The 18971-nt window shown below is 39.6% G+C and overlaps 1 protein-coding gene across 3 annotated transcripts in view; it reads left to right on the top strand.

The window, feature by feature from the left end:
* The window catches only part of GLT1D1 (glycosyltransferase 1 domain containing 1), a gene marked incomplete at both ends in the record, with an annotated part of 102215 nt that overhangs the window by 42032 nt on the left and 41212 nt on the right, over window positions 1–18971 (top strand). For 2 of the 3 annotated variants that reach the window (XM_079717097.1, XM_079717098.1), the window contains 4 exons: window positions 6256–6292; window positions 8630–8686; window positions 17952–18047; window positions 18672–18721. The exons of the other annotated variant lie outside the window; for it this stretch is intronic. In XM_079717097.1, coding sequence (XP_079573223.1) covers window positions 6256–6292; window positions 8630–8686; window positions 17952–18047; window positions 18672–18721 — 240 coding nt within the window. The remainder of the gene's footprint in view (window positions 1–6255; window positions 6293–8629; window positions 8687–17951; window positions 18048–18671; window positions 18722–18971) is intronic. 3 annotated transcript variants of the gene reach the window in all.

Below are 18971 nucleotides of genomic sequence, written 5' to 3'. Positions count from 1 at the left end.
TCTCAACCTCCAGTTATTGATCTGAGACATATGCACGGAGTTTTGCCAACCCGGGAAGCTCACTGAGTTTGGCGTCCAAAGTTTATCCTGGGGCTTCATTGCATAGACTTGATTGACTGATTGTTTGCGTGCATGGTTGAATCCAGTCTTCAGGCAGGTTGATACCACTTGGTCCAAAGTGACCAATTTCCATCACATGGGTGGTCTTTCCGGCATGGCCAGCCCCTCCCTACCTAAGACTGTTAGCTGTGGCTGGCCGCACCCTAGAGAAATACACGCCCCTTAGGAATCACATAGATTATTTCCTAGAAGCCCAGGGCAAAAGCCAGACCACCTTTTGGCCAAGGCCAAGTTCCTAACTGCACTCCTACTGTATCCAAAATCTTACTATTTCAACACATGAGCAATGTAAAAATGACTAAGGTGCTATTTCACATTTTTTTGGTACTCAGTCTTTGAAATTGAGTGTGCATTTTACTTTTAGGAGGCACATTTCCACCCAGACCAGCTCCGCTTCAGGGACTCAATAGCCTCACCTGCCCAGGGCTGCAGTATTGGACAGTGCAACATACCACAGACACGCACGTGGGGAGGACCCTGTTTCAAGCTTTCCAAAACATATGCTCCGATCTGGTCGTGGGAGACATAGTAACAGGAAGGAGTGAAGGGAGGGTTTATTTAGCAAGCTGTGGGTTAATTTCAGCCCTCTGAGAAAGCTAGGATGCTCCTTTGGAAACATTATTTTGGGACCTACTGTATAGCACAGGGAACTATCTCAATGTCTTGTAATAACCTAAAAGGGAAAAGAATCTGGAAAAACAATAGATATGTATGTATGTATAACTGAATCACTTTGCTGTACACCTGAAAGTAACACAACGCTGCAAATCAAGTGTACTTCAATTTTGTTTTAAAAAAGGCAATGAGGGGAAAAAAGAAGAAACATTATTTTGGAGGCTGTGTTGATGATCATCCTTCTGCCTGTGGCCGACTTTACACAAATTAGTTTGATTGGATTTCGATAAAGAGAGTTTTATTTTATCTCTTTTAATTTGAAGTGCCTTTGTTTGGGCCCGTTGTTATTTTTTTAGTGTTGTTTATATCAGCCTTACTTTGATGTTGTGCCTACTTTGTAAGGGGCACTGTCCCAGGGGGCTTTTTACTGGTGTCTGCCTGCTATGTCGTCAGTACTTATCATCCAAGTTCAACATCGGTGGTGTTTTGGGGTAGTGCTGCTCTGTTGGTTTGTGATATTATAACCTTGATTTGGTGTTTTTAGGAATTTGATTCACTGCACATGTCTAACTGTGATATATGCATTGTGCAAATTTAAAACTAGCCTAAATAGAATTTTGATTTCTTGCTACAGTGTGTAATAGACCTTCAGAATACAAATTTGGGCACTTCTAATTCTAGTCCATGTTTAGAATACTTTCTCTAAATGCACCAGACTTTTACCAGAAAATGTAACTATATCACCAATATAATTAAAAGCAAATTAGGTGTACGCATATCTTAATCGAAGGCTTTTCTCTCTGCAGAAACAATGATTGTGGTTTAATTTGTCTCCACTGGGTTCAAAACCCCACAGGTCTGTGTAAAGTTTAACTGCACTGTTCACATGCTTTTTCTAATAAGTACTCAGCTAAGAGGACTGTCTCTAAATTCAAATATTTATTTATGAACTATTTAAAAAAAATCTTGAGCATGAGTAAATACTGTTTGACACAGTTATCGAATTCAGAAAAAGCAGAGTGATAACCAACATGGCACATGGATACACTTCGTTGAGGTTGGTGCTGAGCTAAGCTTCCTGGTATTGTTACTTTTTAGTGATTTTTTTTTTTAATTTGGAAACTTTGAGTCCCTGCCTTCTGGGGCCTAATTTATCTACCCTGCCTTGGCACTCCTTAAAGAAAAAGTAACTTTCTGGAAGCAGTTAGGCAATATCTAAAGAGTAATTTTACTTTCATTGTGTATATATACTCATCACAATTCTTTTGGAAATTGAAATACGGAAAGCAAGACAGATCTCATTGGCTGTCCCATGCCCGTTCATGGCACAGGGGAGCTCAAAAGGCTGATGTAGGTGTTAGTTCTTTTCTAATCTGAATGAGCTGCCTCTCGCCTAATTGCTGAATTATGTTGTCCTTTGAATTACTGTTACTTCTTCTTCTTCCTGCATGGCCCATCGCTTTGTATTTGATCATCTCCCAAAATCACATTGACAGCTGCAGGAGCTACACAGACCACATCTTTTATTATAGTTTCTATTGTAACGTGAACTTAAAAACATCCACCCCTCTGTTTCATCTTTGGAAACCCTAGTTTGTATGCTGGCCCTCCTCACAAATATCCTGTAAGGGAAACTCCAGGGATTGGTCATATCTTAGGAAGCTAATCATTTTTAATAACTTCTATTAAGATTGGCTTCCCTCAGAGATTTCTTGATAGAACTGCACATGTCCTTTGCATTTTTTTTCACCATGTGAGATCCCTGGGAATTGAAAAGTTTTAAAGGAACTCAAAGGATGGAAAACTCATCAATTTCAGAGCATAGATTCTGAGTTAACCTTTCCCATGACCTGGGGCACAAACTTTTGGAATGATCAGAAGCATTGCTCTAATTCATCAGATTGCAAAGGCAGAGAACCGTAGGGGAAGCTTTTGAATAAAATCAGCAATGATTCCATGTTATTTACTCCATAGATTTAACTGTATTTTATTTTTTAATCTTCCTGGGAATTTTCTTGCTGGCATTCCTATTTCTTGAGTTGCTGGGCTAGATTACGTGTTACACATTCATCCTTTGATTTTGCCCAGGGTGCCCAGGGTTGTTTTAGTTTCATCTTTATTTATAGCCTATTTCACGTCAGATCCCATGAAACTGGATCCCAATTCAGTTCTCAGACGTCCTCCCCATCTCATTTGTGGATTTTTTCCTTTTCTTGAAAAATCTTTCCTTGTCTGGTTCAGTTGCAGTAATTTAGTGACAAGGTTGTTCCCCCTCCTTTTTATTTTGAACATTACTATTATTATTATTAATTTCCCACGCCACGTGGCTTGTGGGATCTTGGTTTCCCCGACCAGGGATTGAACCTGGGCCCTGGCACTGAAAGCACTGAGTCTTAACCACTGGACCGCCAGGGAATTCCCTGAACATTATTTTCTTTCCTTACTTAAAAACAATTTCTAAGGGAAAAGAGGAGAGGGAGGAAAGAAGAGACCCGTGTCCCCTGAAAAATGCCCAATTTCTGTGTTTTGTGATGTATTTTGAAAGCTATACACTTACAGGCCATGATTTCTTCTAAGTAATTTGTAGCTATTTTTAAATGACTTTTAACAAAGCCATCATCAGAAGTTGTAAATTAATATTTTTGCCACCTGTGGAGGATGAAATTGTGCATAGATTTAAAAAGTAATATTTATTGTGGTTTCCATTTGGTGGAAAGCTTAACTTCAGAAGGTTATATTAATAAAAGAATGGGAAATCTTTTTGTTGTTGCTGTCTGTCTGGTATTCCATTATAAAAAGGCATAAGTGAGCATTTGGGTCTGTTACAAAGTCACATGTATTTATAGGTATTTATAGGGCACTGACTTTTTGTATTTAGTAGTGGGTCAGATTAAGTAATGGTTTCTCATAGACTTTAAAAATGGAGAAGAAAATAGAGAATCTTCCCCTCCACCCTTCCTACACACACACACACACACACACACACACACACACGAGTCTTCTTTTTCATTTTATGCATCAATGAGCTGATCTTCCAAGGGAAATGATATATGTAAGGACTTCGACTCATGTTATTTCAAGGCAAGTGAAACAACAAATATTGAGCAAAGAAAGCTAATTTGTATTTAGAGCATTTTAATATAGAAAATGATTTTCGAAATCAATATAAGCCAATTGGCTTTTGCCAGATCGCTTTTCTTACAATGATTAAAAATAACTCAGATGCGGATTTCCTTTATACTGTTCCTCTATTTTCTTGATTTGCTCGGATAAGATCTTCAAATACCATTTATGACATGTTTTAAAAGTCTATATTGGACGTGATACTTACTTGTTTTGGGGGGAGTTCAATAGATTTGGGGGAAATAATCCTCAGAGTTAGGTAAAATCAGTAGATAAACCCAGACATTTCCATATAGAGTCAACTTATTCTGTTTATAGAGTTGAGATACCCTTTTAATTAATTAATTTCTGTTTGTGCCCAAAGGAACATTCTTGAGAGGAGCATTGGGGGTTTACATATTTCTAATTGCACGGCTCAGTTCTAATGAAAGTAGTAGTAAGGCTGTAAGCTCCATTTTGCCTGACAGTCATGAATTGAATTTATATAGAATTACAGTGAATCTGTTTTTGTCAAACACTTGTATTACCTTTAAAGTTAAAATGCTATCCGGGTATATTTTTGACAGTGCTTCAGTGTCCTTCTTATGGACATTTTTTGAGCCAATGTTGTAGACTTAGGTCTGGTTAAAGAAGAGGCACTCTTAGCCTGCACTCCATTCCAATACAGTTTTCTTCAGTTTTCTAGTGAAATTATAATTTAACAAAAAGGAATATTTTAGGGCTCTGAGCTAAACTCTGATTTCAAGTGGCTGCTATTAACCGTTTTTTTTTCCCATTAAGGTTAATATCTTTTTTAACTAGTAGAGAAGAGATTTTTGAAGCTCTTTTTTTGCAGCCTTGCTATTTTAAGGACATTTTAGAAGGGGCTGCATCCTGCTGTGTGGCATATGGAGGAGGGTACTCGGGACGTTTAGAAGTCTCAGGTACCTCTGATGGATAAATATAAAATGTAACGCTAAGGTGAAAAGCAAAACCAAACCAAGACTTGTGTCTCTGTACCAACTTCCTTATTTTTTTTTTTTTTGGCCATGTCGTGCATGGCGTGTGAGATCTTAGTTCCCCGACCAGGGATCGAACCCGCACCCCCTGCATTGGAAGCCTGGAGTCTTAACCACTGGACCGCTGGGGAAGTCCCTCTGTACCAACTTCCATTCAGCCGTCCTAGGATGGCCAGATGCTGCCTCCCCCGGAACCTTCCCATCCACCAGGCAGAGGGCAGGGTAACTCCCCCTTCTCCCCATTGATCGTCTCTCCCTTGTCGGGACTGCCTCACCTTTAGCTTGTCTCCCAAAACGTAAAGCTGATTTGAGGATGAAGGTCAAAGTGGGTCAGCAGACCATATGCAATATGCAGGGTCCCGGTCACCTAGAGGACCACCAGAGCCCTTCACACACCTTTAGGTAGAGAGAGCCCGAAGGTGCAACTTCTGTGATGACCACTCTTTACCTAGTTTAGTGGTTTCATGCATGGAGCTGATATTTAGGCCACATGGTAGAAAGATGCACCTTTTTAGACTTTATCACCAAAATGACCATATCTTGGATCACTTACGAGAAACAGCCCTCTGCACCTACTTGACCCTGCTGCCCTTTAAGGCGGATTTCTCACTCTGCTCCCGTAACATCCACCTTTGGGTCTAAACCTGATTTTTAAAAATATTTATGTCACTGTTTCGAAACAAGCTTGAGAAATGGATTCTTTTTCTCTCTAGTAGTTTTGTGAAGTTCCGCCAGAAAACACCACCAGGGATAGTAAGTATATATCTGGGGACACATATCTAGATCAGTCATGCAAGTGTCACGGTGTCCCTTGATGTCAAAGAGGCTTTCGGGGAGGTCCTTACAGGGTCCTTGAGACCCGTCCATTCACATCCTGGAAGAATCTACCCCCTGGTGCCTGTCCTCTTGTTTCCCAACATACTGGGTACCCCTCCCCCTCCATCCCCATCTCCTCCTTGCTTCTCCAAAGGTGGGGAGTGTACTCTCTCTATTCAAGGATTTGTATCCACAAACCACATTTCCCAAAACTTCTGCGTTCAATCTCAGCTCCTGATATGCACCTGATGGGCTGTATCCCTGGCATGTTCTCTGTCTGAGCTTCATCACTTTTCTACTAACATAGTAACTATAAATTGGTAACCTTGCATTATGCCTGATTTAAGGGACATCTTTGTACTTCTAACCTTAGATAAGCCATGTTTTTAATGGGCTAAACCCCCATTAAAAACAGAGGTAACTCTTTGCTCTGATAAAGTAACTAGTCTGTGAGTGGCTGTGCAGATGATTCTTTGTGATGTTTTCCAAGAGGATATTTTTATAGCCTGCATATTCTTTCTAAGCAGCAATGGGAATGGACTAGCAAACTTACTTTTTTTTCTTTCTCCCCTCTTTTCAAAAGCCACATGCTAAGGATAAGATCTATGTCCAGAGTCAAGGTAAGAAATTTTAAATATATATATATTTGAAAAAAAAAATGAGTCTTTTACCGTTTAGAGATACCTACTGAAATGAAATAACATGGTGTCTGGGATTTACTTGAAAATAGTAGAATTTATTATTTTTAACATTAAGATAAAAATAAGACTACATTATAAAAGAATAATTTAAATGTAGAAGAATGGATAAAGAAGATGTGGCACATATATACAGTGGAATATTACTCAGCCGTTAAAAAGAATGAAGTAATGCCATTTGCAGCAACATGAATGGACCTATAGATTGTCATACTGAGTGAAGTCAGACAGAGAAAGGCAAATAGCGTATGATATGTAGAATCTAAAAAGAAATGATACAAATGAACTTATTTACAAGGCAGAAACAGACTCACAGATTTAGAGAACAAACTTATGGTTACCAGAGGGGAAGGGTGGGAGCAAGGGATAGTTAGGGAGTTTGGGATTGACATGTACACACTGCTATATTTAAAATAGATAAACAACAAGGACCTACTGTATAGCACAGGGAGCTCTGCTCAATATTATGTAACAACCTAAATGGGAAAAGAATTTGAAAAAGAATAGATACATGTATATGTAAAACTGAATCAGTTTGCTGTACACCTGAAACTATCACTACATTGTTTTTTTTTAAATAAATTTATTTATGTACTTATTTTTGGCTGTGTTGGGTCTTCGTTGCTGCGCGCGGGCTTTTCTCTAGTTGCAGCGAACAGGGGCTCCTTTTTGTTGCAGTGCGCGGGCTTCTCATTGTGGTGGCTTCTCTTGTTGCGGAGTATGGGCTCTAGGCACGTGGGCTCAGTAGTTGTGGCTTGCGACCTTCAGTAGTTGTGGCTCGTGACCTTCAGTAGTTGTGGCTCGTGGGCTCTAGAGTGCAGGCTCAGTAGTTGTGACGTATGGGCTTAGTTGCTCTGCGGAATGTGGGATCTTCCCGGACCAGGGCTCGAACCCATGTCCCCTGCATTGGCAGGAGGATTCTTAACCACTGCACTACCAGGGAAGAACCATTGACCCGCAAAATAGAGATCAGGGAAACAGTAGCTCCAGAGAACATGTAGCTGATTCTGAGCTTAGGTTTGAACCTGTGCTGAGCCCAGGGTCACACGTACAAGTCCACCTTATAAACATCACATTATCAAGGCTCTAGTGGTTTCAGGGATACTTTTAGCAGCAGAATCACTCATCAAACGAACTCTTTCTTGGAGTCCCCATTTAAAAAACGATGCACTGACTCAATATGCATAAAAGGGGTGTGTAAGTGTCAGGGCAGGCCTGGGGTTGGACCTTCCATTCCTCTGCCACAGCCCCTCATTTATAGCCATGGAAGACATTGGTGCTGCAGGAAAAACATGGGCTTTGATGCAGCGCGTGGGTTTGGATGCAGCCTCTGACACCTAACATTTTGTATCCCGATTAACCGCGATGAACCCCGGTTTCCAGCCGGATAAACTAGAGGACTCAACCTGCTTCACAGGGATTAAGGGTTTCCAGGACTGGGTGGAACACATCCACTCACAGTCTGTGCTGGGGCAGGCGTGGAGTGGACTTTACTACAAACTTTACTAACTGTAGTTTGTATTAGTCAGTGTGAATGGCCAGCTTACAAGTGCCTTGGAGAGGCGGTTCGACGACTTAATTTACGTTCCATAAAATTTCACATCTTTTCTGCTCTCGAGATAATCTGTTAAATGTTGCTCTGGATTTTTGAAATCTTAAAATGTTCATTTTTTTCAGAGAACTTTAAACTGAAAGCTGTCTGAAAAAGTGGCACAGATATCAGGAAATTATGTATGATTTAGAAAGTTGAGATGAGGAATTTTAAATACAGACATAATTTCTATGTAATTTCTTTTAGAGTTTAGTTGGGAATGTTTTGGATACCTGTCACCTTTATGCATTTTTTAGGAACTCAAGCTTTCTGTGACCTAGAGACAGTTTGACCCAGGAATGGATGGTGGGGTTGAAAGTGATGGATCTTTTCTCCTTGGGAACTGTGGGCGAATTTTATTTTACTTTTTATTTTTGTTTTTGGCCTCACTGCGTGGCATGCAGTATCTTACTTCCCCGACCCGGGATCGAACCCGGGCCCTCAGCAGTGAAAGCGTGGAGCCCTAACCACTGGACCGCCAGGGAAGTCCCCTGTGGGCTCATTTTAAACCTCACAGGCTTGGAGAGATTCATGGGAATTCCGCAAAGCCCTCAGAACTTTAGTTCTTTATAAGAACCGAGTATGACGGTTATTTGAACGTCAGCACAAAATAACTGGTTATGTGTCAACAACATGAACTTTCTTTTGTTCTCTTTCCTTTGACCCAGGAATTGCAACAGTGCCGAGCACCACCTTTAACTGGAACACCTTCCTTCAGCGTTCAGGTAAGAGATGAAAGCTTCTGGTAGGATTTTGACTCAAGTGCATCTTGCCAACTTGTGTCAGTTCCTTGCTAGGTTCACATGGTTTTGAAGAAGAGGCAGCCAGGGTCGAAGAAATGGACTCTGGGTAGAACAAAGGAGGGAGCAAGGCATGATCAGAACAAACTTCGTTTCTCCCCGTTTGCCGAGGTGTCATCAGTGGCCCCATCCCGGTGAGGATGAGGATGCAGCTGAGACACAGGAGGAAGATTAGTGGCAGCCTCTCTGATGCTGCTCTTTGGACAAACCTCCCACACACCTAGTATCATGTGACATTTGTCCTTATTAAGGATGCCAACCTCCTGTGTTCATTCGGTGTTACTTTATTAGCTACACACATAAGAAGTGACTCTTGTGGGACTTCCCTGGCGACCCAGTGGTTAGGACTTGGCGCTATCACTGATGGGGCCGGCTTCAGTCCCTGGTTGGGGAACTAAGATCTTGCAAGCCGTGTGGCATGGCCAAAAATTTTTTTAAAAATGTGACCATTGTAAGATGGAGATCAGATTAAGAAACAAACTTTTAAACACTTGAAATCTCAGCACCAAAAAGGAACTGCTATAAGTGTTTTGATATATCTTTCTCAACAATTTTACATATATATATGAATGCTTTTCATGCATTAATATATAATATTAAATTATAGCTGTATTAACCTATTATATATTTTTGTCTTTTAAAATCATCATGTAAATATATAAATATGTGATATTTGTATATTTATTGTAAATGCATAATATGTATGATACCTATATTATTTATATTATATATAGATTATATATAAATTATATATAACTAGGTGTGACTTTATATTTTATGTTTAAATAATACATATGTATAAATAATCATATATATAATGATTTTTAAAAGACAAAAGTAGAGTCAAACTGTACTTACTGCTCTAACCTGCCTTATTTATTCATTATGTTAGTAACAATATGAGCTAACTTATTCTTTTTTTAAAATTTCTAAACTAAAGTAAAATTTACAGACTTCTAGTGTAAGATTAGATGAGTCCTGACATGTATAAATACCCTAATCCAGACAGATCCCATTTCCACTGCTCAAGAAATTTCCCTCTTATGCTTTTCCATATTTAATTCCCACCCCTCTGTAAGGGACCCCTATTCGAATTTCTATCATCATCGATTCGTTTTACCTGTCCTTGAACTTCATCTAAGTGGAATCATACAGTAAGTACTTTTTGTGTCTGGCATCTCTTTTGCTCACCATAATGTTTTTGAGATTCATGTATAATGTGTGTATCTGTAGCTCCTTTTTTATTACCGAGTCCTATTCCATTGTATGGATGTGTCACACATTGTTTCCCTATTCTCCTATTGATGGACTTTTGAATTGTTTTCCATTTTTACGTACTATAAATAAAACTGCTCTCTCTCCACATTCTTGTGCAAGGATTCTGGTGAATAGCTTGAGTGTAGGGTGGATACATGCTTCACTTTATAAAAGAACAGCCAAACAGTTTTCAAAAGTGTTGTACCATTTTACATTTCCACAGATATTGATGAGAGACCTAGTTATGGCACATCCTTGCCAACAATTGGTGTGGACAGTCTATTTAATTGTAGTTATCCTAGGGGATCATGAAATGGTATTTGATTGTGGTGTTGAGCATTTATGTATCGATATCTTTCTTGGTGAGGTGTTTAGCCAGGCCTTTTGCGCAAATGTTTTAGTGTGTTGTCTTTTAATTCTTGGTCTGCAGGAGGGTTTTGTGCTTTTTTTTTTCCCCCTGGGTAGAAGCTTTTTGTCAGATACATATATTGTGAATGTTTTCTTCCATTCTCTGGTTTACCTTTCTGTGTTCTTAACTATGTCTTTTGAACAGCAGAGGTTTTAAATTTTGTTGAAGTCTAGCTGATCAATTTTTTCTTTAATAGTTAGTCATTTTGAGTCCTGTCTGAGAAATCTTTGCCTACCCTAAGGTCGAAAAGATATTTTCCTTGTTTTTTCCTCCAGAAGTTTAAGCTTTTCCATTAGGATTGTAATCCATCTGAAATTAAATTTTGTGCGTGATATTAGGAGGTAGGGATCGAAATTCATTTTTTTCTGTAAATTCCAGTATCATTGAAAATGTTTTTCAATGAATCGCTCTGGTTCCTTTGCTGAGAATCAGTTTACTGTGTGTGTTCCTTTGTGTCTGTATAAATCTACCTTTATGCCAGTATCATGCTGTCTTGTTGTTGTAGATTTATGGTACGTCTAGAAATCAGATAGGGTTAGCCTATGACTTTGTTCAGAATTGTTTTAGCTCTTCTAGGTTTTTTGCATATCCATATACAAAATTTAGAATCATCTTGTCAATTTCTATAATATCTTGTTGCATTGAATCCACAGATCATTTTAGAGAGAATTGCTATCTTAACAATAATTTGTCTTAAGATCTCTGAACATGATGTATCTTTCCATTTGCTTGGGTCTTATTTATCTTCATAATGATTTGTACAGGTCTTTCATGTCTTTTAAAAATATTCTGAAGGATTTTATTATTTTTGATGTACTATAAAGGTTTTGTTTTTAATTTCAGTTTTGAATTTTAGTTGTTGCTAGTATATAGAGATACACTTGATTTTTGTAATACATTGGCATTATATCTTGAAATATAAATTTATTGGTTCTAATTACATCATGTTTTAAATTCCTTTATGGTATTTAAAATTCTATAAATGTATCCAAACAATCCTTTTGGTTGGGAATTTAGATTTTTTAAAAACTTTTTGATATGCAGTGATGAAAGTGCTAGGATTTTAATCTTCATCTGTTTACCCAATTGTTTTCTTAGGAGCAATTCCTAAAGATAGAATTGCTGGATTAGATTATGCATTTAACGAGAGCTTTCATACATCTTACATGATGTGTAAGTGTGTCACCTTGGAAAAGTGACATCAGGGTGCATGTCCATCAGTGAAGCTATGAGGGTACCATTTTCTCTACATGTGGTGCCATTGTGTTTTCTGTGCATGGTATGATCCAAGCATAATTACGGTGTTTAAGCAAAATTTTATTGTATTGTACAATATCTTTAAGTGTAAAAAGTTTAGTTGTCCACAAATGAAGCCCATAAGTTTATGCTAATTGGGATTATAACTGCCTTGCAGGCTGATCAGCCCTGTAATTCTGGTAAAGGTACTAGAACAGCTAAAATTATCTCAGCAAATGCAATTTGAGGCCTAAGAAGTCATCTCTTTTAACCTGAAATACTTCTCTCTAAAGACGACAATGCAGGGGTACAATTAGGGGGAGTTGAAGTTGCAGGTCCTGCTGTAAATCTCAGAGAAGAGAGTGAAAATGCAAAATCAGTGCCCTGACCTCAGCAGACAGGAAGACACCCCAGGCCTGTTTTTACTCTGAAAACTTCAGACAAAACCTCCAACACATACTCCGTGTCAGCGTTCGCTTCCCTTGAAAAGAAGAAATTTCCAAACATTTGATTAGAAATAATTTTCCAAGTGTTTTAACATCAATCTCAGCAAGAATGGCAGAACTCTTGTCAGCGTTACAAATGAACCCACAGCATCCAGTTGCTTTATCATGTCAGGAAGTGTAAGCCGTTATTCAAAACGGCTTATTATTCAGGAAGCCCATTTTAAATGGCCTGTTGTGGGCTTCCCTGGTAGCGCAGTGGTTGAGAGTCCGCCTGCTGATGCAGGGGACGCGGGTTCGTGCCCCGGTCCGGGAAGATCCCACATGCTGCGGAGCGGCTGGGCCAGTGAGCCATGGCCGCTTAGCCTGCGCGTCCGGAGACTGTGCTCTGCAACGGGAGAGGCCACGGCAGTGAGAGGCCCGCGTACCACAAAAAAAAAAAAAAAAAAGGCCTGTTATAAGGTTATTCCATCTTCTGTATATCAGAGGTCACTGTTGCGGTGTAACTAAGATTCATAATTTCCAAAAGGAGAGTGATTTGTCATCAAGGTCTGTACCCTGATGGTTGCTTGTTTCACCGGTCTTACTGTTGAGTATATTAACGAAACAGCCAGGAGATTTAAAATACTCCGCAGACAACATCCCCTCCTGGGAACGTTGGCTTCAGTTTACTCTTAATGTGTGCGATCAGAAGCTGTAAACGCATTCAGAATACATGGGCTCAGGGAAGCTCAGGCGGGGACTGCGGGAGCTGACTGCTGGAGAATGACTTAAGAGTTAAGATGGAGAATTCAGCGGTGTCTCAGGGTTTTATGATCAGGTGTCTGTTCTCATTTGTACAGTCATTCATCTCTGTCAACTTTCAGACTCCAGAGGTAGACCATCTTTCTCACCCATCCTCTATCTCACCCTGGCCTCTGGAGCGTTCTAAACCTATGACTGTGTTTTGTCACTTCCACTCTGGGCTGAGACAGTGAAAACAGAAGTTACAGTGAATTTGATGCAGACCGTTAGTGATCAAATACCCTCTGGATTCCTATGAATTGTTAACCTTGAAATCAAGGAGAGTGGGTTGGGAAGGGCCTCACTGAACACTGAATATAAATAGGCGGGTAGCGGATTAGTCCCCGGGGTTTATAGTCACCTTCTTAAATATCTGATGTCCATTTCAGGGTTTATTCTCCTTTAAGATATGTCTCGAGTTTGCTGAGAATCTTCAGTTGTATCTCTAAGCCCAAGCTAAACAAATTAACTAAGTCTCCTTAGTTTAAAACATGAAATCAGTTTTATGCCAACCAGATTCCATGATCAAACAGGTCAACTAGGAACAAATAAAGAATAAAATAGATTAAAGGCACGAAGTGGCATTGTTATAATTTTTCACGCGATGTTCTCATTAGCTCTTCTGATCCGAAGGTATGTGTTTAGACATCAAGTTGGTTATCTGGTCTTTGTGTTTTCAGGTACATCTTAAATGTTTTTATGATTCAGTGATCCAGGATTTTTGCTTTTAAATGCCAGTAACTAATGCATCTAGAGTAATGGTGCCTCTCAGGCCATCAAATCCCGAAACTGTGAAAGCTTAAACTTGACCCGGACACACCTTCTTAGCTTTTATTTTCATTTTATTTCTATTTTCATTGATTATTTAATTTTCGCTCTCCTTTCTTTAAAACTCTATTTGTATTTCTATATGGAAACTCTCATATGCAAAACTCAGATGGTCATATTTTCCTTCCTCAGGCTATTCCTAGGAAAACTCACTTGTTTTTTCACATGGAAAATTCATGTCTTTAGATCCCTGTATGCGTTCACAGCCCCCCAAATGAGATTTTTCAGCTAAAAGTCACTAAGTCTAATCAACAGAAGTTCTTGAATTCTCTTCTCCTTATAATCACGCATGAAAAAAAGAAACAAAAAAGACAGAGCTGCTGGAATAGAAAACGACAAAGAAAGTAGCTTAAGCGTGGATTGGGTTTCTATTCTAGAACCAGCGGATGGATGAGTCACTTAGAGGATTTGGGAGCGTGGTGCTTAGTCTGTTGGGACTACTAGGGTGCCAGACCATGAAATCAACACGTTTCGTTTTGTAGATAAAAATACCATTCTCCAGGAAATGGTAATATCGGAAAGACACGTAAATGGTTGCATTTGTAAAGGATGAGTTCCAGCCTTGACTTGTGCGAATCCCAGATGTGAGAGGAAAAGTAAAGAGAAGAAAAATAATCTTGGGGTTAAAATGGGGAAATGAAATCCACTAAAAAAATTAGGTAGGTATCTGCCTCACCTCCAAACCTCTAGAGGCCAGTACGTTTTAGTTCTTTTTTAAAATCTGAGAATGAACACGGTACATTTCCCTAAAGTTGGCCAAGGCCCGGGGAGAAGCTGAAATGGAATTACTTAGAGTTGATGTATCCATAAGGTCGGGCCTGAGACCTTGGTTGTTTGATCAGGATTTTTGAACTTCATTTCCTGAAAACGATATTGGTGTATGTGAAAAGTGCATGTAAACTCTCAAACCCAGATGTTTTCTCTGCATTTAATTAAAAAAAAATTTTTTAAATCCTAGAATAAGACAAAGCCTTTGGTTCTTTGTTTGATCCTATTCTAATATAGGTTTCTAAATTCCCATGACATTTGATCTCCTGCCCAGGAAGAAGAGGGGGAAAGAGGCAAGAGAATATGGGATTAACTCCGTCTCCCTCTAGGGTCTGGTAGGTTGGGGCGGTGGCGGGGATCTCAAAATCATTTAGTGAACCGGGCAGCAGCACTTTAAAAAATTGAAATGAAATAGAATAGAAAATATCAGAGCGCCTTGTATGCAATAAATCTAAATGATTCTTTGAAACTGTACCGTGTCTGTGTGTCTATATGTATAAACACATATTTCATGTGTACAGGGTTGCGGTATAGTGTGTACATCTTACTGTAAGTCATAGTCAGAACATTCTGAAGATCAGTGTTGTGAATTATGGATTATTGTCTCTCGAGGTTGGCTTTCCTAGGGATCCTGGGGTGGGGTACGAAGAGGGCCACTTTCCTCCAGCTTCACCTCACCAGAAGGCCAGCGGGTCTTCCGAACCTGCTGTTCTGAGTCGCCAACACGTGTCAAATAGAAGTCAAGCAACAAAGTAGGTTTCTAACATCTATACTTGTCACAAAGCAAAAATAAAGAATTAGATGCAGCCTTTTTACCGAGACATCACATCGGTTCTTTAAAATAGGGCTTTCTTTGGATGCCATCTCTGGCTGCCGTCTTTGTGTTTGTTTTGTTTTTGTATTTACTTTTTTTCAATTTGGTAGTACAGTTTCTTTGATTTCCCCCTCTTTCTGGTACGTCCATGGTTCTCCTTCTGCCTTCCTTTTCTTCACTCCGTTTTTTTTGTTTTTTTTTTTGCGGTATGCGGGCTTCTCACTGCTGTGGCCTCTCCCGTTGCGGAGCACAGGCTCCGGATGTGCAGGCTCAGCGGCCATGGCTCACGGGCCCAGCAGCTCCACGGCATGTGGGATCTTCCCGGACTGGGGCATGAACCCCTGTCCCCTGCATCGGCAGACGGACTCTCAACCACTGCGCCACCAGGGAAGCCCTCTTCACTCCTTTTCTATAGTTGAATGGATATTCCATGTATTTACATGATGAGGATGATGTAAGGGATGTTGTATCCTTCTCACTGTATCACACCTGGAGACACATAACATTACCTTCTTCCATTACTGGTGATTTTTAAAAATATATATCAACTCTGTGTGTGTGTGTGTGTGTGTGTGTGTGTGTGTGTGTGTGTAAATAAAGCCACATGTGCTGGGTTAAGGTCTCCTCCCTTAGTTAAGTGGGTGTCTTTCTCGGTTTCCCCATGTCCAGGTGTTATATTTCCTTTGTAATCAATAGGTTACTTTTGAGAAGGCACTTGTCATGTCTGCCCTCATCACACTCCCCCCTTCACCACTTTTAGCATTCATGGATGGTTCTTGCCTAACTCTGTAGGTTTTGGCTGTTTTTCACACCTGACCTTCCTTTCCTTAATGGTATTCTTCAATTTGTATCATTTTTTAAAATTTATTTATTTTTTATTATTTTTATTTTATTTTATTTTGTTATGGCCGCACCACTCAGCACACAGGATCCTAGTCCCCTGACCAAGGATTGAACCTGTGCCCCCTGCAGTGGAAGCGTGGAGTCTTAACCACTGGGCCGCCAGGGAAGTCCCCTGCATCCTTTACTAAAGAGAAGAGCTTGTCTCCTGACCCCAGATTCAAATGCCTGACCTCAAATTCTTCTGATCTCAAATTCAAATTCTGGACATAGCCTCTAGCTTAAACTTTTGGTCAAAGAAGTATTCACTAAGGTCTGTATTTCTAAGGTTTAGTTTCAATACTGAAAACATAGGAAAAATATATAACAAAAAAACTCAACATATCTCAATGAAATTGTCAACAGTTAATTCAGAGACTGTAATAATGGTTTAAGGTTTTTCTAAGAGGACATCTGAATCTTAACATTTCAGTAAAGACTTTCTCCAGTGCTGGTTATGTATTATTATTATTATGAGCTTTTGTGATTGTGTCAGAGTGCTGTCAATATATCTTATTACATTCAGTCTAATTATATTACTACTCAAGACTTAAAGCACAGAGGGAATGAAATTATTTGCATTAAGAATTGGATAAATGAAATGAATGAATGAAAACCTTCTCCTTACATGATTTTATGTCCAATTACATATGTTTGGAAATGGTGAAGTTTTAGACTAGCTTGGGTTAATATTAATAATTTCTTTTGCTTTAATGAAATTTTATAAAGAAGGCAGGATGGCTTCTTTTCTTTTCTTTTCTTTTTGTGGGGATCCATGCCATGTGGCTTGTGGGATCACAGTTCCCTGACCAGGGATTGAACCCAGGCCATGGCAGTGAGAGCGCCGAATCTTAACCACTAGACCACCGGGGAACTCCTCAGTATTTCTGTTGACTGCATGATCTATGGCTACCAAACAAACCTCCTCAACAAATGGTGACTTAAAACAACCGCCATGGATTTTCTCATGATTTTGCGGATTGGCGGTTTGGACTTGGGTCATCCCTGCTTCCACTGTGTGTGCTGGGCTCACTTGTAAGTTGGGCTGAGGCCTGACGGGTCTTGCATGGGTGGTTGGGTCTCTCCTAAGGAGGCAGCCAGGCCTGACTGTAAGGCAGCAGCATCCCAGTGGGTGGGGATGCTGCACACCAGGCTTCCCACGGCCAAGACTTGGAAGTCACTCCCGCTCTGTTACTGATGCCAGTCACCAAGTCAGCCCAGCGTCTAGGGGTGGGGAAATGGGTTCCATCTCTCGCTAGGAGGGACCGCAAAGAGTGTGGTCATCTGCAACTTGCCTTACATGACAACTTTCAATGTAGCAAACCTAAACCTCTTATTTTATGTATCTGTGGGCACGTATGCATTACGCGTGTGTCCCTATATATGGACATATACGAACTCAAGAGGACATTCCTATATAAACCATCTTTCTAGTTTCATAAAGAAAAGACTCTTCCTAACTGGAATTGCATGGAAATATTTTCTAGGACCTGTGGCTGACGTTTCAGTCATAACGGAGTCAGTTCTTATCACCTCATCCTTCTGCATTGCAGCAAAATACCTTTACTTTATTAGGCCAAGTTCAGCTCAGGTTGCTTCACCAGGAGGAACAGTTAGTTCATGCAGTGAAATGAAGATAAAACTTAGGCGTGGGAGCAGCTGCCTGAGAGGTCAGAGCCCAGCAGCCTCTGAGCTGTGTCTGCGGGGCCATTGTCACCGGGTCATCGATCCAAGTCCTCTTCGTTGAAAATACCCTGAACTCTTCTGTTGCAGAGATTAACCAAAGTGCTGACAACCTACACGTGTTTCTCCTGATCTGTGGACTCCGACAAGTGAAAGACCCTCTCTATTTGGTGGATGCATTCTCGGGTATGTGTTCTCAGGTGACCCTTTGCCTGCGGAATTCCACTGGGGTCCCTGTCTTCCCATGTCTCTCCTTAGGACTTTGAGTTTTCTCATTTTTTTTGCCCATCAGCAGAACTGTTTCTAGGTTGTTACTTTGGAAACAACCAGAAAAATAATCTCGCTGTGCAGCCATTTCAGTTGTTTCCTACTTTCCTGTGGCCTCAGCTTCTGAGGAAATCATAAAACACAGCCAATAATGATAAGTCTAAAATAATTTTATCTGGCAATGTTTTACACATGCCAGTTTGTATGATACATTTGGAGTTTTGTGGCATTGCTTAAGTTAATCTATAGACTCTTCAGTATATTCTAAAATCCATATTGAATTGTGATGGCATATCCATCCTAAGTACCTAATAAATTAGATATCTGAATAATGTGCAACGTTCTAGAAAAAAATATTTTCCTTAAAACCATAAAATGTCAAATACTTACATTTAAAATAATTATAAGTTGACTTATATGAATGAAAGCAAAATGATATGAAATAATTTATATTGTAGCGTAATTAATATTAAACTGATTTATGTTTTCAGCTGTGACTTAAAACCATTTTAAAAGTTTTTTTTTTCTTTTTTTCTCCCCAAGCATGGCATCAAGAGGAGCCCAACGTTTACATGGTTATCGTTGGTCCTGAAGTAAGTTGATCTGCCATAAGCATTGACCTCTTCTCTGTTTTCCTCTTTATTCTTCTTATGTATTTTCTAAAATTACTTTCTGTTACTTTTCTAACCCAAAGTTTCTTGCTTTCTTAAGTATATAAAGTCTGTTTACCTTTTTAACAATGAACACCAGACCAAGGTTAAAGATTATGAGGCTTTATAACTCTTCACAATTAACTTATTACTCTTCACAATTAACTTATTGCTACAAAGGGTAAGAAATTCT

The sequence above is a fragment of the Hyperoodon ampullatus genome (assembly GCF_949752795.1).
Source record: "Hyperoodon ampullatus genome assembly, chromosome: 13".
Classification (NCBI taxonomy): Eukaryota; Metazoa; Chordata; class Mammalia; order Artiodactyla; family Ziphiidae; genus Hyperoodon; species Hyperoodon ampullatus.
The sequence above is the reverse complement of the archived record's forward strand: the minus strand, read 5'-3'. Positions and strand labels throughout refer to the sequence as shown.